General features: G+C 50.9%; 1 protein-coding gene across 1 annotated transcript in view; it reads right to left on the bottom strand.

Moving 5' to 3' along the window:
* Nucleotides 1-1,074: 1,074 nt before the first annotated feature.
* Nucleotides 1,075-19,606, bottom strand: part of FRMPD3 (FERM and PDZ domain containing 3) — a 66,651-nt gene continuing 48,119 nt past the window's right edge. The window contains exons 15-17 of the mRNA XM_069811191.1: nucleotides 15,853-15,997; nucleotides 8,174-8,995; nucleotides 1,075-7,362 (exon numbers count right to left, since the gene is read on the bottom strand). Coding sequence (XP_069667292.1) covers nucleotides 4,487-7,362; nucleotides 8,174-8,995; nucleotides 15,853-15,997 — 3,843 coding nt within the window. The 3' untranslated portion in view covers nucleotides 1,075-4,486. The remainder of the gene's footprint in view (nucleotides 7,363-8,173; nucleotides 8,996-15,852; nucleotides 15,998-19,606) is intronic.

Here is a 19,606-nt window from a genome sequence, read left to right as displayed (position 1 = left end):
ATCCATACCCAGCTTTATAAATAGGTGGGGTTTGTCCCATTCAGTGTCATCGTTAGTTAGTTCAGCATGGGAAATGGTGTGATGCAGATTAAAATAACGAGCCTGGAGGCAGAGAGAACTTGTGTGAGTCTCAACTGCTGCCGCCTTTGCTTTAGACAACACATTCAACCCCCGTACAGAGAATGACCCAGTTCCTAAGGGCTTTTTTTTGTGTTGGATCTTTATCAGACTTGGCTTTTATAGTTCCTGGAGGCTTTGGGGCACATAGAGGGCACACATCAATGATTTCTTCCCTGATAAATAGAGAGCAGTTCATTGTGCGAGGCAAAACATGTCCTCAGAGGGAACGGGATATTGGAAACATCATCAGTAGCTAGCAAACTGTTTGCCTTGCTCAGATTTCTCCCCAGGCCTGGCATTATACTTGTGCTGGGCTCTCCCCTGCAGACACACCAGAGCAGTCCCACAGGGCAGCAGAGCCATCAGGCCACTGATGGCAGGTTGCACGCTGTCGCCTCTTCCCAGGCAGAAGAGCAGATGCCAGGCAGAGGCTGCGACTTGGCTGAGAACACGCACTGGAGCTGGTCAGTGGGTGCTGAGCTTGGCTCATCTGAAAGGGATCAGGCAGGAGTTTGCTAACAGAGGGGGGGTTAAAGCATGTCCTGGCTCTCCCCTGCTTTAGGGCAGGAGGGTGTCCTGCAGGCACCAGGAGGACCGCACTTTCCCCAGCATGGCTGCAGTGCCCAGCACCAGCAGTGAAGGCGTGAGTGCCACTGGAGGCATTCCCCTCCCGGAGGCGAATTAAGCCAAAACGTTCATTAATGACACAAAACCATGCCAAGTCAAACAGTTCATTTCAAACCTGCATTTTTGCTGCTTCATGGCTTCCTTCATAGCCTGGTACTTAACTGCTGTGGAGTCCAGCGACATTGTGGAGTCCTTAAGCTGTGCCCTTCCACTATGGCGATAACGTGCATTTCTATAGCAACAAAAATAGGGGGTTTTGCTTATGAACAGTGTTTTGTACAGCTAAGAATTTCCAAAAAATTCTTAAAAAAAAGACACAAATGCTAGTTTGGATATTAAGATTAATATATTTAATCTTTCTTGTTTGTAAAACAAGACATAAATTTGTGTATATATATAATTTATATATTTTTTATTTATATATACTATATACAGACAATAAAAAAATTTTCCTCTGTATTAGACTGAGAGATTTATGGAGGAATGATATAGACATAACGCGGAGCTCAAAGAAACTCAGAGTTTCACAATAGATAATTCACGGGTAAAAGAAAAACACGGCTCCCTGTTGGCCTTCAGCATTATAACAGGCTTTGCCCACCACAGACTCAAATCTGAATTGGCTCTTCCACTGTATATTTGCTACATGGTTCTTGAAAGCAGGAGGCTGTCCCCACAGCAGGATCCTCTCTGCCTTGCTGACAGCAATGGCCAAAGTCTGGGACAGCCATGGGCCAGGGGAGGTTATTGCACTCGGTAGAGGATGCGCATGTTAAAAGCACATTGTGCATTTCCATAACTTCTATGGAAGAACGAGAGATTTTGAATGTGCATATTTATAAAAAATAATAGAGATGGGAAGCGATTGATCATACGGAGATCCCTGATCATCCCCAAGTGCTGGGGCAAGCTGGCTGGGTTTGACAACCGGTCTCACTCCTGGTGCCATGAGGCCGATGCTACGATCTCCCTTTCCAGCCGGAGGTGGGTGCAACGGGGAGAGGCGCAGGGATCCCGGCAGGACCCGCTCTCCCTGTGCACGCGTGAAGTGCAGTGGGTGGCAGGGTAAGGGCAATGCAATGTGTAACCTTGCATTTTTCTCCTCGCTCTGTTTTGGAGGGTGGGTGACTGCAGTGAAGCACCAATTAAGGCGGTCTGATTGATTAGGTCTAGAAACTAGACTGGGAGGCGGAGGGGAACCTCGGGGTGAGAAGGGAAGCAATTAGGAATCATTTTACCATTCACATGGAAGTGAAAAAAAAAAACAATCCAAAAACCCCAACTCCAAATAAATAACCATTACACAGTACTAAATAATGCTTCTTATGGCAGTCAGTCTGGTGGAAGCAGGAAAAGGACCCCAATGCCCTGGCAAGGAGGGCAACTCCTTTGGCTGATGGCAGTAGCACTGCCTGGCTCAGGAGCAAGCCATAGCTCACAGACAAAGCTGATCTGGGGTTCCTCTCTAATGGGCATGGTGAAAGGAAATAGGAGAGGGTTTGGGCTGAGCCTTGGAGGCATGGACCTGACCTCTGGAGAATGGTGTGAAAGAGGTTTCCTCTCAGCTGCTAGCCCAGCTTCTGGCTTGCAATGGTCAAAGATCAATCTGGGTTCCTTGCAGGCTCTCTAGCATGGACACAGCCATCCAGCAGAGGAAGGGGAACACAGAATCATAGAATCAAAGAATCACTTAGGTTGGAAAAGACCTTTAAGATCATCAAGTCAACTGTTAACCTCGCACTGCCAAGTCCACCACTAAACCACATCCCTAAGTGCCACACCTACATGTCTTTTACATACCTCCAGGAATGGTGACTCAACCACTTCCCTGGGCAGCCTGTTCCAATGCTTGATAACCCTTTTGGTGAAGAAATTTTTCTTAATATCCAATATAAACCTCCCCTGGTGCAACTTGAGGCCATTTCCTCTTGTCCTATCACTTGTTACTTAGGGGAAGAGGCTGACACCCGCCTTGCTACAACCTCCTTTCAGGTAGTTGTAGAGAGTGAAAGGTCTCATGTGAGCCTCCTTTTCTTCAGGCTAAAGAACCCCAGTTCCCTCAGCCACTCCTCATAAGACTTGTGCTCTAGACCCTTCACCAGCTTTGTTGCTCTTCTTTGGACATGCTCCAGCACCTCAATGTGTTGTAGTGAGGGGCCCAAAACTGAACAGAAAATCGAGGTGCAGCCTCAACCAGTGCTGAGTACAGGGGTACAATCGCTTCCCTAGTTCTGCTGGCCACATTATTTCTGGTACAAGCCAGGATGCTATTGGCCTTCTTGGCCACCTGGGCACACTGCCAGCTCATATTCAGCCGGCTCTTGACCAACACTTCCAGGTCCTTTTCCGCCAGGCAGCTTTCCAGACACTCTTCCCCAAGCCTGTATTGTTGCATGGGGTTGTTGTGACCCAAGTGCAGGACCCGGCACTTGGCCTTGTTGAACCTCATACAAGTGGCCTTGGCCCATCGATCCAGCCTGTCCAGATCCCTCTGTAGAGCCTTCCTACCCTCAAGCCGATCAACACTCCTGCCCAACTTGGCACCATCTGCAAACTTACTGAGGGTGCACTTGATCCCCTCGCCTAGATCACTGGTAAGGATACTAACCAGAACTGGCCCCAATAGTGAGTCCTGGGGAACACTACTTGTGACTGGTCACCAACTAGATTTAACTCCATTCACCACAACTCTTTGGGCCTGGCCATCCAGCCAGTTTTTTACCCAGTGAAGAGTACACCCATCCAAGCCATGAGCAGCCAATTTCTCCAGCAGAATGCTGTGGGAAATGGTGTCAAAGGCTTTATTAAAGTCTAGGTAGACAACATCCACAGCCTTTCCCTCATCCACTAAGTGGGTCACCTTGTAGAAGATCAGGTTAGTCAAGCAGGACCTGCCTTTCATAAACCCATGTTGACTGGGCCTGATCACCTGGTTGTCCTGCATGTGCCGTGTCATGGAACTCAAAACGATCTGCTCCATAACCTTCCCTGGCACTGAAGCCAGACTGACAGGCCTGTAGTTCCCTGGATCCTCCCTACTTGCAGGCATTAAGCCCTCGCCTTTTGCACAGGCAGTACCTGTGCTCAGGAATAGGGCACTGCTGCCTAAGCTGTGAGAGTAGAGCCTGCTAGGGTGACCTAGCTCTGCCCCAGGGTTATGGCATCCTGCCCGTGCTAGGACTACTTCCGAGGCTCTAGCATAGCAGCAGGGACTTGCACCCCAGAGATCCATTCTGCTGCTAATTATGTTGCATTTGTGGGCCAGGAACACCCTGGAGGCAGAAGAGCTGTTTACATGGCAAGACACTGGTTTGGGTCCAGACTGCCTAAGTGAAGCCAGATCTTGGCTCAGTTACTGCTAACTCACTGGCCCACCACACACTGTGACAAAGGTCTTTGCACAAGTGAGGCCCAGAACCACATGAAACCAAACTAGCACGGAGATGGGGTGACTGTGCCCCGCAAGTACCGTCACCAACAAGCCAGCATGGGAAAGCAAGCAGAGGAGCTGCTTGAGACCCCTGACAAGCTGGTTGCACAGCTTGTGACAGGGCATGAATTTACCCTTCAAAAATACCACCAACACAACCATCCATTCTGCAGAGATAAAACAGCATCTTGGCTACTGCAAACCACAGTAGATGTGGGCCTGTAGACACGCATCCTCACCAGACCTATGTGATTTGAGAATCACTAGCACATGGCCCAACACACTGGCTTGTTGGTTTTCATAGCTGGCTTACTTATTGATCAACGTCTTTAGGGAGCGTGTGAGCGTGCTCATGACAGTCGCAACTGTGGCTGACTGGCGGGCGAGCTGCTCCACGGTCTGCTGGTGGCTCAGCGTTCTGGCCGTGGACTCCTCCGCAGCCTTCAGGAGGAAGGTGTAGTTTCTCACCACTTCCTCCACCTTCGTCAGCAGCTCTTGGCGCTGGGACTCCGAGCGCACGACATACACCAGCCTCACAAACGTCTCGATGAGGCTGCTTAGCACCTGGAAGCTGCTCGTAATGGCAGAGAGCATGTGGGTAGGACTCTTGTCTACGGCTGCCACACGGCGGCAGGATGCCCGAAACTCCTTGAACTTGAGGGCGAGCTCTTGCTTGTACTCAGCCAGCTGGGATATGTAGGGTTTGCAGTCCCGGACGTCAGGGCTCACCACACATTGCCTCAGGATAGTCAGGAGCTCATTGGTATCCAGCTGCACTTGCAGAAACCCATTGGGAAAGCTGTAGGCATGGCCTCGAAGGGTGTTGATCTTTGCCAAGCTCCCCTCAAAACTGGAGGTCCTTAAATCTATTTCCTGGGTCTGACTGTCATTGGGACTGCTGCAGGCTGTTGCATCTAGGACCTGAAGAGTCCTGCTCATGACTGGGACCATCTGATTGTCCAGCTTCATTCCTGGGAGTATCTGCATGGGGATGGAATAGGACAGCTCATCCTTCTCACTCCCATCATCTGCAACATCGCATTTCCTGTAGTAGAAGCAGTACCGGATGGAGCAGCACTTCTCATCCTCCATGTCTTCATCCCGCAGCTCAGCAGGACTTGGATACATCTCCTCCTGGACAGAGAACACTGCTGAACTCTTCTGGTTCTTTTTCTCCTGTGCTATCTGGACATAGGAGGGGTCAGCCACTCCAGAGGCTTCCTGGATTTTGCTCTTCAGAACAGGACAAAGGATGCTGGGCTCAGGCTCTTTCTGGGGGCCTTTCTGCTTGGTTGTATAGATGTTCTGGTAGATGTCAGAGGACAGGGATGTCCTATCAGTCTTATCTATTTCACTGACACTGTAGCGACGCAAGAGCTTCCTGTAGTGGGGAGCACCCATGCACTCCGCCTGGGAAGTGCACGTTGTCAAACAGGACACATTGTTTTCTGGATCTGACCGGTAGTCTCTGGACTCTAAACTTGTGGATCGTATCCGCTTGCCTTTGGAAGGGCTGCTCACACTTGTCAACCTAATGGCTTCTGTCTGTTTCTGGTCATCAGTAACTTTATCCCTTCCTCGCCTCTCCAGTTCTGGCATCACCAGCTGGTTAGGGGGTGGCCTCACCCCCCTGCAAATCCGCTTGCAGTCGCAGCTGCGCCTTTGCTCCCTGGACATCCCTGGGACTTTTTGCACAGGACTGCTCCTGAGCTGGCAGCTGCAGCGCCCAGGAGCAGGAGGGTGCAGATACTCCTGTGGTGGGAGGTCACCTTTGTTCTTTGGCTTGAGCAGCTCTTCAAGGAATTCTAGCTCATACTGCTTCACCTTCTGCAGCTGGGCCTGCCGCTCATCTGTCTCCTTCTTCAGCCGAGTTGGAAATGTTGCAGAGAACAGGTTCCTCAACCTGAAGGGAGCTTTTGGAGCTTTGGGTTTAGCTGGGATATCAGCATCTTGTTGGGTTACCTCCAGGACTTTTTCTTCTTTTTTGGAAGGCACAGTGCTGATCTGCAGGCTCTCAGATCTGGGCACCAGCTGGACTGGCCCTTTGGGTTCCTCACTGGTGCTCCTGAAAGTGCTACCAGGTGATGGAGAGTGCAGATTGCTACTCTCAGCTTTTAAGCTTTTGGCTGAACTTTCCTGTTGCGTTTTCTGTCCTTGGTTTGAAGGAGCTGTGTGTTTCTGAAAGATGAGGCTTGTGGCTTCCCCACCTGCCTTCTGACCTAGCTCTCCACTTGTGGCTTTTCCTGAAGCATCTCTACTCACTTTTTGCTGGTAGCTTTTAGAGGCAAAAGTCTTACCAGGCATCGTTTCCTCACCTGCTGAGGCGAGGTGGAAAGCTTCAGCCTTACTGCCATGAGCTTCTTTAGCACTTGGAGAAACTTCACAGCACTGCTGTGGAGAGAGTTGCTGCTGCTGCTGCTGCTGCTGCTGACAGTTGCATAATATCTCTGCAGTTTGTGGACCTCCTTTAAGTTTCAAAGGCTTGCTGCTGGCTGATGCACAGCTGCTGGTACCATTCATGTTCTTGTCTTCTTTTGAGGCTGCTACCACTTGGGGAGCTGAGCCTTTTGCATTTGCCACTTGCTGCAGAGCAGCTGAAATGATGGCTGGATTTACACCACTTTTTTGATCCAGGAGGAGCTTGGAGCTCGGCTGGACCTCTTTGAGCATCTTCTCTTGTAGATCCTGTGCCTTCTCCCCGCTCAGGGCTCCTGTGGCATGCAGCGATACCTCAAAAGCAGCTTTTGTGTGGCCTGCACCCTTGCACTCAGAGCCTGGCACTGGAGCCCCCCTGTTCTGCTCATTAAGCTGGGGGGTCAGCATCGGCTGGACAGCCAAGGTGTAGGTCCGATCAGCATGCTGCTGCTCCTGTTTGCTCTTGGAATTGCTAAGGCTGGGGCTTTGGTGAGGGAAAGCTGGCTTCAGTGAAGGGCTTGGCTCTTGGTGGCTGAGGGAGTAGGGTGAGGTGAGAACAGCTTGGGCAGCACAGCTCTGTATTCGGAAAGGCAGGTCTTTTCTGGCCAGGAGGTTTTCTTTGTTGATGTGTTGAGCGAGGAAGTAGGCTGCGTTCTGATGCTGTTTCATAGCAGAGACCATCTCTGAGACATCAGTTAGCTCTGAAGAGTTGGTTTCATGGCCAGAATCCAAGGATGACTCAGGAGTGATGGCAGCCAGGACAATAAGACCTGAGGAGGGACATAAAGAAAACCCCACAACAACATCCACACACACTGCTACGCAAAGAAAAGGGGAACTCCAAGCAGCAGGAGGGTCCCAGGAATGCAGGACACAGCATCCCATCAGAGAGACTTTAGTGACTTCCCGCAACCAAGAGTTAATGCTTTTAGGAGAGATCACTTTCAGCACTGAGCTGGCTTGCTAGCTCAATTCAGCAAGAGCTTTTGGCCCGGAAAAAGGTCCCGGGAAGCCTTCCAGCGTTAGCGATAGCAGAGCTACTGGGACTTGTCTGGAGTGAGAAGGAAAATTGGGCAACAGCTACTCTGCCATAGTGAGTAGGGCAACCAAGATGGGGAGAGGGACAAAGGACTGTGTTGCCAGAAGGCTGGTTCCAGGGACACCCATCTGACAGCAGGTTTGCCCTGTGAAGGGCTTACACACTTCAAAACCTGGGTGGGAACCTGCGAAGACAAAGGGCCAAAGGTATCAGCTGAGTGGGGTCACAGCAGGGAGGAACTCGTGCTCACGGTACTGGTTTGTTAGTGCCTCACCCCAGCATCATGGCACGTGGACCATGGCAGATACGGGATAACCAAGAGACTCCTTCAGCCACTGTCAGGGAGAGGAGTCCCACCTCAGCTTCTTAGAAATCTGAGCAGCAGCTTGGCTGCTCCTGCTAGAGCCTGTTGCTACAACTTAGTTTTCACTAGAAGCTGCTCCACAATCACATATAGGATAGGAGAAGGACACTAAAGGGAAGGATGTACCATAGGAAAGAAAGGCTATAGGGAAAAAAGAAAGTCACAGCCACCGAAATACCTGCTGTCTGCTGTGGTGGGGGATGCGGACAATCCTCTGAAGCAGCCAGGGCTTCCAGTGCCTGCAGGGTGGACACCAGGGCATCGTCCAGCTCTTGGGCATGGTCTCGGACTGTCCGTGGTTGCACGTTGTCTATCAGCGTGACAGGGATCTCGTCGTAGAGAATGCCACAGAGGTGCCGGCCCTGCTCCTGGCTCTGGGCAGCTGCCCGGCGCTTGGGGTCGTCCTCATCTGAGCTGTTGTCTCGGAAGCCAGGAGGGGGGGCAGCGATGGCGGGGAGCAGGGACGTTGTCTCATCTTCTTCCTCATCGCTCCCAGGAGGGGGAAGTGACATCAAGTCCACCATATTGTCACGGGTGCTGCCAGGCTTGCTCCCCTTGCATGAGGCCAGCCGGCTCTTGATTTTGGCTTGGCAGGACTCACAATAGAAGTGTGAGGCATCGCTCCGCAGGTGGGTGTCTATGGTATGTGCCCTGGCCCTGCTTGCGTGCCTGTCTTGGTCAAGGCCATCTGGGTCATACTGGTTAGCTGCCCCATTGTAGCCTTGGCCAGAGCTTTTGGAAGTGGGGTCGGATTTGGTCCTGGGACGAGTTTCCTCAAAAAAAATCAGGTTTTCATTGATATCTGTCCTGCTCTCTCTTTCCTTCCTCTGCTCTCGCATATGCAGGTAGCAAAAGCTGATGAGCTCTGAGTCTGAAGCCCTGGCAGCTGGAACCCCAGCTGCTCCGGTGCCGGTGGCAGAGCCACCCACCAACCCGCTCTCTTTCTTTCCCGTGTGCCCCGCCGCAGCGGGCCGGTGTAGGTTGTGTGTGTTGATGTAATCTAAACAAAAACCACAACAGGCACATTAGCAGCAGCATCTGGGAGAAGGGAAAACAGCACAGGGAAGCTCCTGCTCACCCTGGAGAAGCATCCACGTGTTCTCTGCCCTCCAGCCCTTGGCATGCCAGACTGCAGTGGAACATGTGTGTTCCCTGTGGCACAGCCAGGTCACCTGGCTTGTCTTTTGAAAAACCATCTTCTGCAACCTGCTGGGCTTACCTGCCAGTAATGAGTGCAGGAAGAAATGTCCTGCACATGCAGATCATAGAATCATAGGATGGTTTGGGTTGGAAGGCATCTAGTCCAACCTTCCTGCAATAAGCAGAGACATCTTCAACTAGATCAGGTTGCTCAGAGTCCCGTTCTACCAGACCTTGCATGTTTCCAGGGATGGGGCATCCACAACTTCTCTGGGCAACCTGTTCTGGTGTTTCACCACCCTCATCATAAAAAATGTCTTCCTTATATCTAGTCTGAATCTACCCTCTTCTAGTTTAAAGCCATTACCCCTTGTCCTATCGCTATAGGCCCTATTAAAAAGTCCATCCCCATCTTTCTTATAAGTATTGAAAGGCCACAATAAGGTCTCCCCAGAGCCTTCTCTTCTCCAGGCTGAACAACCCCAACTCTCTCAGCCTGTCTTCATAGGGGAGGTGCTCCAGCCCCCGATCATCTTCATGGCCCTCCTCTGGACCCACTCAAGCAGGTCCATGTCTTTCTTATGTTGGGGCTCCAGAGCTGAACACAGTACTCCAGGTGGGGTCTCATCAGAGTGGAGTAGAGGGGCAGAATCGCCTCCCTTGACCTGCTGGCCACACTTCTTTTGATGCAGCCCAGGATATGGTTGGCTTTCTGGGCTGTGAGCGCACATTGCTGGCTCATGTCCAGCTTTTCATCCAGCAGCACCCCCAAGTCCCTCTCTGCAGGGCTGCTCTGAATCCCTTCATCCCCCAGCCTGTAGCGATACCAGGGGTTGCCCCGACCCATGTGCAGGACCTCGCACTTGGCCTTGGTGAACCTCATGAGGTTCACATGGACTCACTTCTCAAGCTTGTCCAGGTCCCTCTGGATGGCATCCTGTCCCTCAGGCATGTCAACTGCACCACTCAGCTTGGTGTCATCTGCAAATTTGCTGAGGGGGCACTCAATCCCACTGTCTATGTCATTGATGAAGTTATTAAACTGTACTGGTCCCAATATGGACCCCTGAGGGACACCACTCATCACTGATCTCCATCCAGACATTGAGCCATTGACCACTACTCTCTGGATGTAACCATCCAACCAATTCCTTATCCACTGAACAGTCCACCCATCAACTCCATCTCTCTCCCATTTAGAGAGAAGGATGTTGTGGGGGACCGTGTCAAAGGCCTTACAGAAGTCCAGATAGATGACATCTATAGCTCTTCCCTTGTCCACTGATGTAGTCACTCCATCATAGAAGGCCACTAGGCTGGTCAGGCAAGACTTGCCCTTGGTGAAGCCATGCTAGCTGTGTCAAATCACCTCCCTGTCCTCCATGTGCCTTAACATGGCTTCTAGGAGGATCTGTTCCATGATCTTCCCAGGCACAGAGATGTGGCTGGCAGGTTGGTAGTTCTCAGGGCCCTCCTTTCTACCCTTTTTAAAAATGGGGGCAATGTTTCCCTTTTTCCAGTCACCGAGGTCTTCACCTGACTGCCATGACTTTTCACATATCATGGAGAGTGGCTTGGCAACTACATCAGCCAATTCCCTCAGGACTCTGGGATGCATCTTGTCAGGTCCCATAGACTTATGTATATTCAGATTCCTCAGGTCGTCACAAACCTGATCTTCTTTTACAGTGAGAGTGACTTTGCTCCCCCAGTCCCTGTCATACATCCATCCATTCGAAAGGTGTGGGAAGAGAGGTTGCCAGTGAAGGCAAAAAAGTTGTTGAGTACCTCAGCCTTCTCCTCATTCATTGTTACCAGTTTGCCAGTTGTGTTCATCAGGGCAGTACACTTTCTTGGACCTTTTTCTGGCTGACATACCTGTAGAAGCCCTTCTTATTATTCTTTGCATCCCTTGCCAAGTTCAGCTTGAGCTGCGCCTTGGCCTTCCTGACTCCATCCCTACACAACCAAGCAGCGTCCCTATACTCCTCCCAGGATACCTGTCCCTGCTTCCACTGCCTGTACATTTCCTTCTTGCCCTTTAGTTTGACCAGCAGGTCTCGACTCATCCATGCCAGTGTCTTGCCTTCTTTTCCTCATTTCTTACACCTGGGGATTGAGAGCTCTTGCACTCTATGGAAAGCATCCTTAAAGATCTGCCAGCTCTGTTCTGCTCCCTTGTCCCTAAGGGCAGTTTCCCAGGGGGTCCTATTGGCTAGCTCCTTGAACAGATCATGAGGTGGAAGGGATTTTGGGTGATCGGCTTGTCTGTACCCCACCTCTGAGGCAGGAAAACCGTAACTAAAGCAACCTTCATAAGTGTGTGTGTGATGGAGGGGAGCACATTCCCATGGGCTGCTCTGTATGCGCCACACTTGCCTCGGCCTCCCTACCTGAGTACGTGGGTCTCTCTAGAGGAAAGGGTTCAGCCCTGAGGGATACCACGCATGTTGCCACCAAGAACAGGAGGGGACTGCTGACACTGAAGTCAAGGGACCTTCTGGCTCTGAGACATCAACCCCTCCCTGCAGTAAGGAGAGAAGGGAAGACCTGGAGGAGGCAGAAGGAAGAGGGACATACAGAGATTTACATGGTGGACGTGGAAGATGGCCAGCTCAAAAAAAGCCCGTGTGGTACTGAAGAAGCTGACATGCCTTTTTTTCCTAAATCAATAAAAATCTGGATTCCCATTACAAAGAACTGTTGAAAGTGTTTTAGTGAGGCCCTTAGGTGTGGCTGGGCTATAGCGATGATGGAGGCCAGAAGAGCCTAGAGGGTGGCTGGACAGGATTTAGAAGCAGTTGAGCTCCAGCCAGCAAAAGTCCTGTGACACACTGACAGAGCAGGCCAGCTCCTTGTGTGGTTTGCTCCATTGTCTCCAAAATGATTACGTGCTATAGAGTTTAATCATATAAATTTTATAAAGTTAAATATTATGACATTTATGATAAGAAAGTATTGACCCTAAAGCTGGTTTTTTGTGAGGAATTAGATCAATGACACTGTGGACCAGCAGCACAACTGATCAGTGCCCTTTTACAAACGACCTTTAGACATCAGAAATATTGTCCTGTTCCTCCCTCTCCATCTCCCCACCTATCTCTTTTCTAGACTAACTGCAGCAAATACCTTTAATCTTTCCCGACATGTCTGTTTCCTAAATGTCTCAGCTTTCTTACTGCTCTGGGCTGGACTCCATCCACATTGGCTACCTGGGAAAATGTCTTGTTTCTGTGCTGCATGACAGCAGCAGGGAGAGGAAGCAAGATCCCAGTAGCTTGCTGGGAGGCAGAGCTGGGCAGAACCAGAGGAGGGCTGGCCAGCACAGCAGGCAGTGAGACACAGGGATGCGGATGCTGCATCATGGAGCCACCAGCCACATTCGGAGGGCAATGGGAGCAGCCTGGCTGCATGCATGAATGAGGACCTTCAGCCTCAGTCTGCCAGTTCACACATTACACGGCAAGAAGGAACTGTTGTCACCATTTTTGCATAATGGTGTCCAGACCAAGCAGTTTTCCTTAGGACACTGCTAAACATGGTGCAATATTGCCTTCCGGGGAGACATCCAACATAGCTTGGGTGACTTTAAGTGACAGATACCCCCCTAGTCTCTTGTCCCTCGCTGCCCAAGATCCATGCATTGTTTCTGTCTAGCTGACAGCTATTGGATCAGGCTAGCTCCGAAAGAGCCCTCTGCTTCTGCTATTAAATATTTCCCTGCAACAGCCTCCCCTTGCTCCCTTGTGCAAGGCAAGCGGCTGAAATATTGCTCGAACTTCTGGCCAGTGGTCCAGCCCTCAGGAGGGGCATCTGTCTGCATTACAGGTTGAATTGTGCAGCTGTGCTGAGAATGGCTGCCAAGGGGATGCAGGCTCTGTCTTACCAAGTATAAATTAAATCAAATAAATCCTAATTAAATTCATTAGCTCAACAAATTGGACAATTTGTCTCCCCAAACACATGTTTGTATTAGAGTGTTCATCACCTGCAATGCTAAAATCCCAATCAAAACAATCTCTCTCTCATTTATGGACATACTGGTACTCAGAAATGGCAGCTGTGTGAGTGAACACAAGGCTGCTGCAGCTGGGGACGTGCTTTCAGCACTGGGCTGTGGTGGGGTGGCATGGACCAAAGCAGAGGATTTCCCAAAGCCAGACATCTCTGATGGGTCATGCTAGCAGCCTGCCCCGCTTGGACAGCCTTGCTGGCTGCCCATGCCAAGCCAGGGCCTGTTGCCAAATGGGGCCAAAATCCTAAAATCCATAATCCAGCTGCTGGCTGCTCTGGGGAAGAAGGTCCCAACAAAGAGCTGAGAGCAACCAAGGACATGGAGCTGCTTGGCTGATGATGGCTGCTGGTGGGAGCAGGGAGAGGAAGGGGCAGGGAAGCAAATCTCCTGCGCAGCTCCAGCACGACACAACCCTTCCTGCGGAGGGCAAGGATCTGGCATATGGCTCCGTGGGGAAATGCAGAGAGATGGATCTAACTGACAGCATCCGGACAGAGTGTGCATTTCGAAAAATGTCTGCAGTTCAGCAGGAGGTTTTAATGGGCCTCGGGGAAGATGGATAAGCTCCTCTGCTAGGCAAAAAGCATGGGCCAGGGCTTGATTTTACATTTAAGATTCTGGCACAGCCTGCCTGCAGCCTGGAAAAGTCAAAGCCTGGGCTAACTTGATTCATCCCAGTGGGGCTTTCAAATCGTTCCTGCAGAGATGTGCTAATGATCAGCAGTCCCTGCTCCCTGTGATCTGCCTAGCTCCTGACAGCTCAGCCTGCAGCTGTAGCGAGACCAGAACTGTGAGCAGACTTTGTTTTCTCAATACACACTAAATTCACTCCTTCTGAAGAATGCCTGAGTGGCTGGGCCAAGTGTACTGAGTCTGCAGGGAAACTGTTCCACTCCACTGGTCAGAGAGGTTTTCATTGCACCCCGGAGGATAGACCAGGCCATCCAGAGAGGGGCTAGCTCTTTGCTATGAAGACCATATATCGATTGCTCCATCGCTTCCACACTGTCACTTTCCCTCACACTCACTCTAGCCCCCCTGCAGAGTGACATTGGTTTCTTGAGACTGTCAAGAAAAGGGCAAGACCTACTACCCCTTTTGGCATATGTTTGGACCATGCCCACAAAGCACAATCTCCCTGAGGAAAAATGCTGGCTATTATCACTGTTGCTAGAGTGTGGAAAAGCACCACTCGCACATGCTGAGACATTCCCTGAGTGACCAGTAACTGTGGGTGCTGCCAGCCTCCCTCTGAGGCCTTGGGGATGTTCTGGGATGCTCTCCACTTCCCACCACATTCCTCTGACTCCCCACAGGCATGTGCCCCATGTGTCCCTGTAGCTGATCTCAGGGTGACATGACCCAGGGAAGGACCACTCTCATGATAGCCAGTTAAGTTGGAAACACCCTCCACTCACAGCAAAATGTGACTAAATGTGTTTCTGTAGGGCACCGAGAGCAGAGAGCACAGTGACAGCTGTCAGTAAGAGGTGCAGCTGAAGAAACAAAAGGAAACCATGCACATATACTTACACCAACATCACCTGCTAGGTCTTTCCCTGGATTCACTGAGGCTGTCACAGATGCTTTCCTGATGCCTCTTGTGAGTGTGTCTCCCACATGTGCCAAGCCTGTGTCTGGGTGCCTTCCTCAGACCTCAGAGGCACCGAGTCCTTTCGCAAGGACCCTGCTAGCTCTCAGCACTCCTCCCACCTCCCCCAGCTAGTCCCATCTTGAGGAGGCAGTTTTGACACTCTGCCAGCTAAACTGAAGACTTGTCACAGCTCTCTGGAGCTGCAGTGTCACTCGGCAGGTCTAGGGGCAACCTTCCAGAGTCAGATGGGTTGGTACTTTGGCCATCTCCAGCCACTGATCCTGTATTTCCCTATACAAAACATGTTCAGTGTGAACACCTGCATGGAACAACAGCACGTAGCTGATGGTTGGCTTTTGTTTGAAATCACTCTTGAAAATCATCGATCATTTTGAGGGTGACTTGCACCTGCAATCCATCCTCAAGGAACAGAGCATCAGTGCCTGGTGGGACAGAACCTGTCTTTAGCTGTTCTGGTCTTAGCTGTTCTGGTCTCCTGCTGTGCCCAGACCAGCCCTCTGCTCCCTGCATCAGGCTGGGCGCCTGAAAAGCTGGGACACCAAAGTTTCCTTCCTGATTTAGGAAATCAGCAGAGCAGCTGTGCTTGCAGAGCTGCCTTTGGAGCCCAGACCCCCACTACTGAAGGCAGCAGTGTCCAAAGGCAGCAGGAATGCAGTTCCTGGCTGAGTGCATAAACTCATGTTGGTCTCTGGAGCCGGGATGCCAGCCAAGAGGCATGTGCTGCATCCCTGCGGCAACGCACAGGCTGTTCTGTGAGGACCCAGCATTTAGCTGGCAGCATTACAAGTCTTTTCAAATGGCACCTCCTGGATCTGCTCTAGGAGCTGCCAGAACAAGACTTGCAGTGAGTGTTTAGGGCCCAAGCTGACACCACAAGTCAGACCTTATCCAAAATGAGGACTTGTTTCCCTGCTCCTTGTTTTCTGGTTAAAAGGGGTCTGCTGGTTCTGCAGGGGGAATGGGAGCAGAGGGGAGATGCCAGAGAAACCCTTCTCCTTTCTAAAGCTGCAGAGCCCTGGGCAGAGGGAGGAGGAGGAGCGGGAGGCTGGGGAAGGGGCTCGCACAGAAAGCAGAGGCTGAAACGTACCTGCCTTGATAATCTGAGGTGGGGGTGGCTGGCTGGGGGCCCTGGAGAATATCATCTTCTTGGAGTCCACCAGGAGACGGCAGTAGCCTGCGATCAGGCAGGCGAAGTTGGTGGCTTCAGGCCACTCCATCAGCAATACCAGCGGCTGGAAGGCAAGAGAAGCAAAGCACATAAGGGCCACACGGCTCAGCCGACATGGGACCAGTGCTCCAAAGGGGTTGCACTGGGGCCCTGCACTGGTGTAACTTGTGAGCTGGCTGGCACTTTTAGCACCCACACAGGGAAAAACAGCCAGGTGCATATCCTTGCTCCAGATCACCCAACAAATCGCTGTGCACAAGAAAGCGCCTTGCTGCAGCTGTAATTCCTGCTTGCTGACTCTCCTAAGGATGATGAAAGAAGTGAAGCCCTGCAGGGCACAGGCTGTGCATGGCAGGGTCCCCATCCAACTGGCTCCTGATTGTTTGCATGTCAATGTTCTAAGCCTACCTGCAATCACCAGTTTAGCCATCAGGCCCTGGGGAGCTCAGGGAGTTTGTGGAGTCTCCAGCTGCCAGAACCCCTGTTTCATTGCAGGCACCATGTCGCCCTCCCATAAACTAAGACATCTGCTTCCAGCAAGATGCAGAAGGGGCAAAAACCCATTACAGGCTCCCCCAGCCACCACTCTGAGCCTGTGGATCTTATTTAAATCTAACCCTTTGGAAAATTAAATTTGTGCTTAGGAGCAGATGGTGTCTTCTCTTTTAGGAGAGCATTTATTCACACACTAAAAAAGGTCTTTGCTTTAAAGAGAAGAAAAAATCAGACACAATCTGTGTGCCACGTATAACCTCACTGCACAATCTAGTGGCAGGCACTGTGACTCCCCTACTCCCAGCTTGTCCCAAGGAGAAGGTTAGCTAGCCTGGGGAAGCTGTCAGGGTTGGATCCACTCTCTTACCTGCCTGGTGAGGTCCCATGCACTGCTGGGACCCACCTGGGCAGAGCAGCCTATGCCAGCATACCTCGGTCGAGCAGTCCACACTTGGTCTGAGCCCCCAGCACTGCACTAGGTGGACCCATGAGATGGAAAAAAAATGACAGTGCCTTCAATAAAGTTACTGCATGGCAGCTCTAGTCCTCATCTACCCCTTGCACGAAGCACCCCTACCTAAAGGACATTTGTACCCAGGTACAGGGCTTATCTGAGGCAACTGGGGGATGTTTAGGTACTGCTGTGGCTCAGGCTGCCTGTCCTGCCACGCTCAGTCTCTTGCACACTGACAGCCCTCCAGGACTCAGAAGAGCTTGTTTACCACATCCAGGGCAAACTAAGCATGTTTTAAAAACCACTTAAGCCTATGCAGTGTGAAAACCATTAAAGCTATTTTGGTTTTCTTGTTTTACAACCACAGGAGGTTCCTGGTACCCACTGGCCAGTTCTGTGCTCTGCTCAACACTTGTTTTTTTAAGCCAACAAGCCAACTCTGGCAAAGGAAGACCTGGCTTTACAGCACATCATGCTCTGGACCATACAACGCAATTAACCTGGGTGTGAAGTCATCAGCCCTAGGCAGAGCTGCGTGTGATACCAAAGCCATGCCAGGAGCCTGATTCCTCCTAGGGCCAGGGTAAAGAAGTTTCCTCCTTGGCTGCTACACAGGAAGAGAAAGGAAAAGAAATAACCCGACACAGAAGAGAAATAACCTGACAAGCGAACACACTCTGCTGAGGGGCTCTGCCCCTGCCCACTTGACGAGGCTCTTTCTGCATCATGGAAAATAAACCTGAGATGACACAGATCAAAGGGAAAGTATCAAGACAGAGAGAAAGGAGAGAAGAGATTCTCCACATAGCTTGAAGGAGGCAGGCATGCAGCGGTGTGGGGGGGGTGACACCTCTTAGCCCAGCTCCAGTCTTGACATAAGTGATGAAAGGAAACCATGTGTTCCAGTTCTGCCATATGAAGCATCCTTAAAACAAGTGCCTTCTACATAGGGCTAAGCCTTCTTGGGTTTTTCAAGCCATCTGTTGAATAAAGAGACATGTGTGCATTTTCCCACCTCTGTTATGCAGCAGTGAGGGTTTCAGTGCTAGCCAGCAACAAGAAAGGAAGCAAATGCCAAGGGGAGGGAGGCAATTGCTGATGAGTATCCACTACTGGGAGATTAAAAGAAGAGGCCAAGGTGGGTTGAGAATTCCCTTTCAAAAGGAAAACTATGGGGGGGTAGTTTCCACCACATGTGAGTCACACACCAGAGATTCACAGCTAGTGTGTCTCAGGGACACCAGGGCTGAGTAGCACAGACCTTCATTGTCTCCCTGTCAGCACTCACCGTTCAGCCCACAGTGCAGTCCCAGTACCCCAGCTGGGTATCCGTAACTCTGAGATCCAGCCCTATTTCCATCTTTGTTCAGATACCTCTGCTTCAGGATGCACCCACCTATCCAGAAATGGGACTGTAGGTTCTTGCTGGCAAGAAGCAGCCCCTGGATCAGTCCTCCTGAAGGGAGACAGGACTGAGACACCACCACCCTGACTGGTGTTTCTTGCCTACATATAAAACACAGGCAACGCACCAAGATGCCGTGAGCTCCCTGCCAGGTCTCCGAGCAAGCCCAGCCTCCAGACCAGCTTCCAGCAATCAGTGTGTGGCATGCTGGGGTTAATTCTAGCACGCTGCTCTGAAAAAGAGGAATCTTAATACTGATTAGCATTACAGCTTAGCAAGGGTTCTTAGAAACAATTACTCTCACATCCTGGCAAGCAAGCAGTGTGAGAGTTCTTCTCTAATTGTCAAGCATTCAAATATTGTTATTAGGGATTATATCAGTTCAGGGGCAGCTTGAAGCCATCCACCCGCGCTGCCAGCAGTGCTCCAGCAAACTCCCCATGGTCCAGGATCCCATGCTGCAGGGGATCTGTGTCCTGCTGATGGATTAATGGCTATTTAAAAAGATATTGAATGTGAGCAAAGCTGCTGCAGCTGGACTGTGCGTCTCTCCTGGCCTCAGTGGCTTCTCTGCTTCTCACCAACAGAGGTCTGGCTGTAACCCTTTCCCATGTGGGGTTGCAAGACTGAATCTCTCTTCCATGTACCTAGATAATTTTCCTGAGACTGCAGCAGCTCAGCTGCCTTTGAGACTTCCACCCTGCTGCCACATCTCCCTGGAAGTGGCCAACAGATCTGAAAGCGATTTGTGGGGTCAAGAGGCAAAGAGGCAACATGATCACAGCAGACTTGCTTCCTTGAGAAATCAGGCTACGAAGAGGAGGTGTCAGGGATGGCAGCTAACGGAGATGTTATTTTTAGACATTGGCAATCTTGGTCACCCTGTTCCACACAGGCAAGGCAAATGAGATCTCGTGGAGATAGCCAAGCACAGGTGAGCTAAGCAGACACTGACTTTCTGACCAGTTGCATGAAAAATTTCCAACTAATGTTGCTAAGGGTTTTAGATGGTAAATTCAGGGCAGCTTTGCAGGGACCTGCTCTAAGTAACAACAACGCAGGACTGTAGTCTGTGCTTTGGGCTTCCTTGTGATACCCGTGTCTTGCAGCAAATGGGATTGACGTCCTTTCCTTTGGAAACATCCTGCAAGGAGCAGTAAGGGCTCATGCCTGTGGTCAGTACTGGCCTGGTCCCCAAGGGGCTGGGGCTCATGCAACATCCCTGCCTCCCCCTGCAATTTTTTTAACTCACTGCTCAATCTCAACCAGATCTGACAGAATGGCAGCAATCTGAAAGACCATGAATCTTCATAAGTTTT

The sequence above is a fragment of the Haliaeetus albicilla genome, chromosome 23 (assembly GCF_947461875.1).
Source record: "Haliaeetus albicilla chromosome 23, bHalAlb1.1, whole genome shotgun sequence".
Lineage (NCBI taxonomy): Eukaryota > Metazoa > Chordata > Aves > Accipitriformes > Accipitridae > Haliaeetus > Haliaeetus albicilla.
This window is presented reverse-complemented; position numbering and strand designations above follow the sequence as displayed.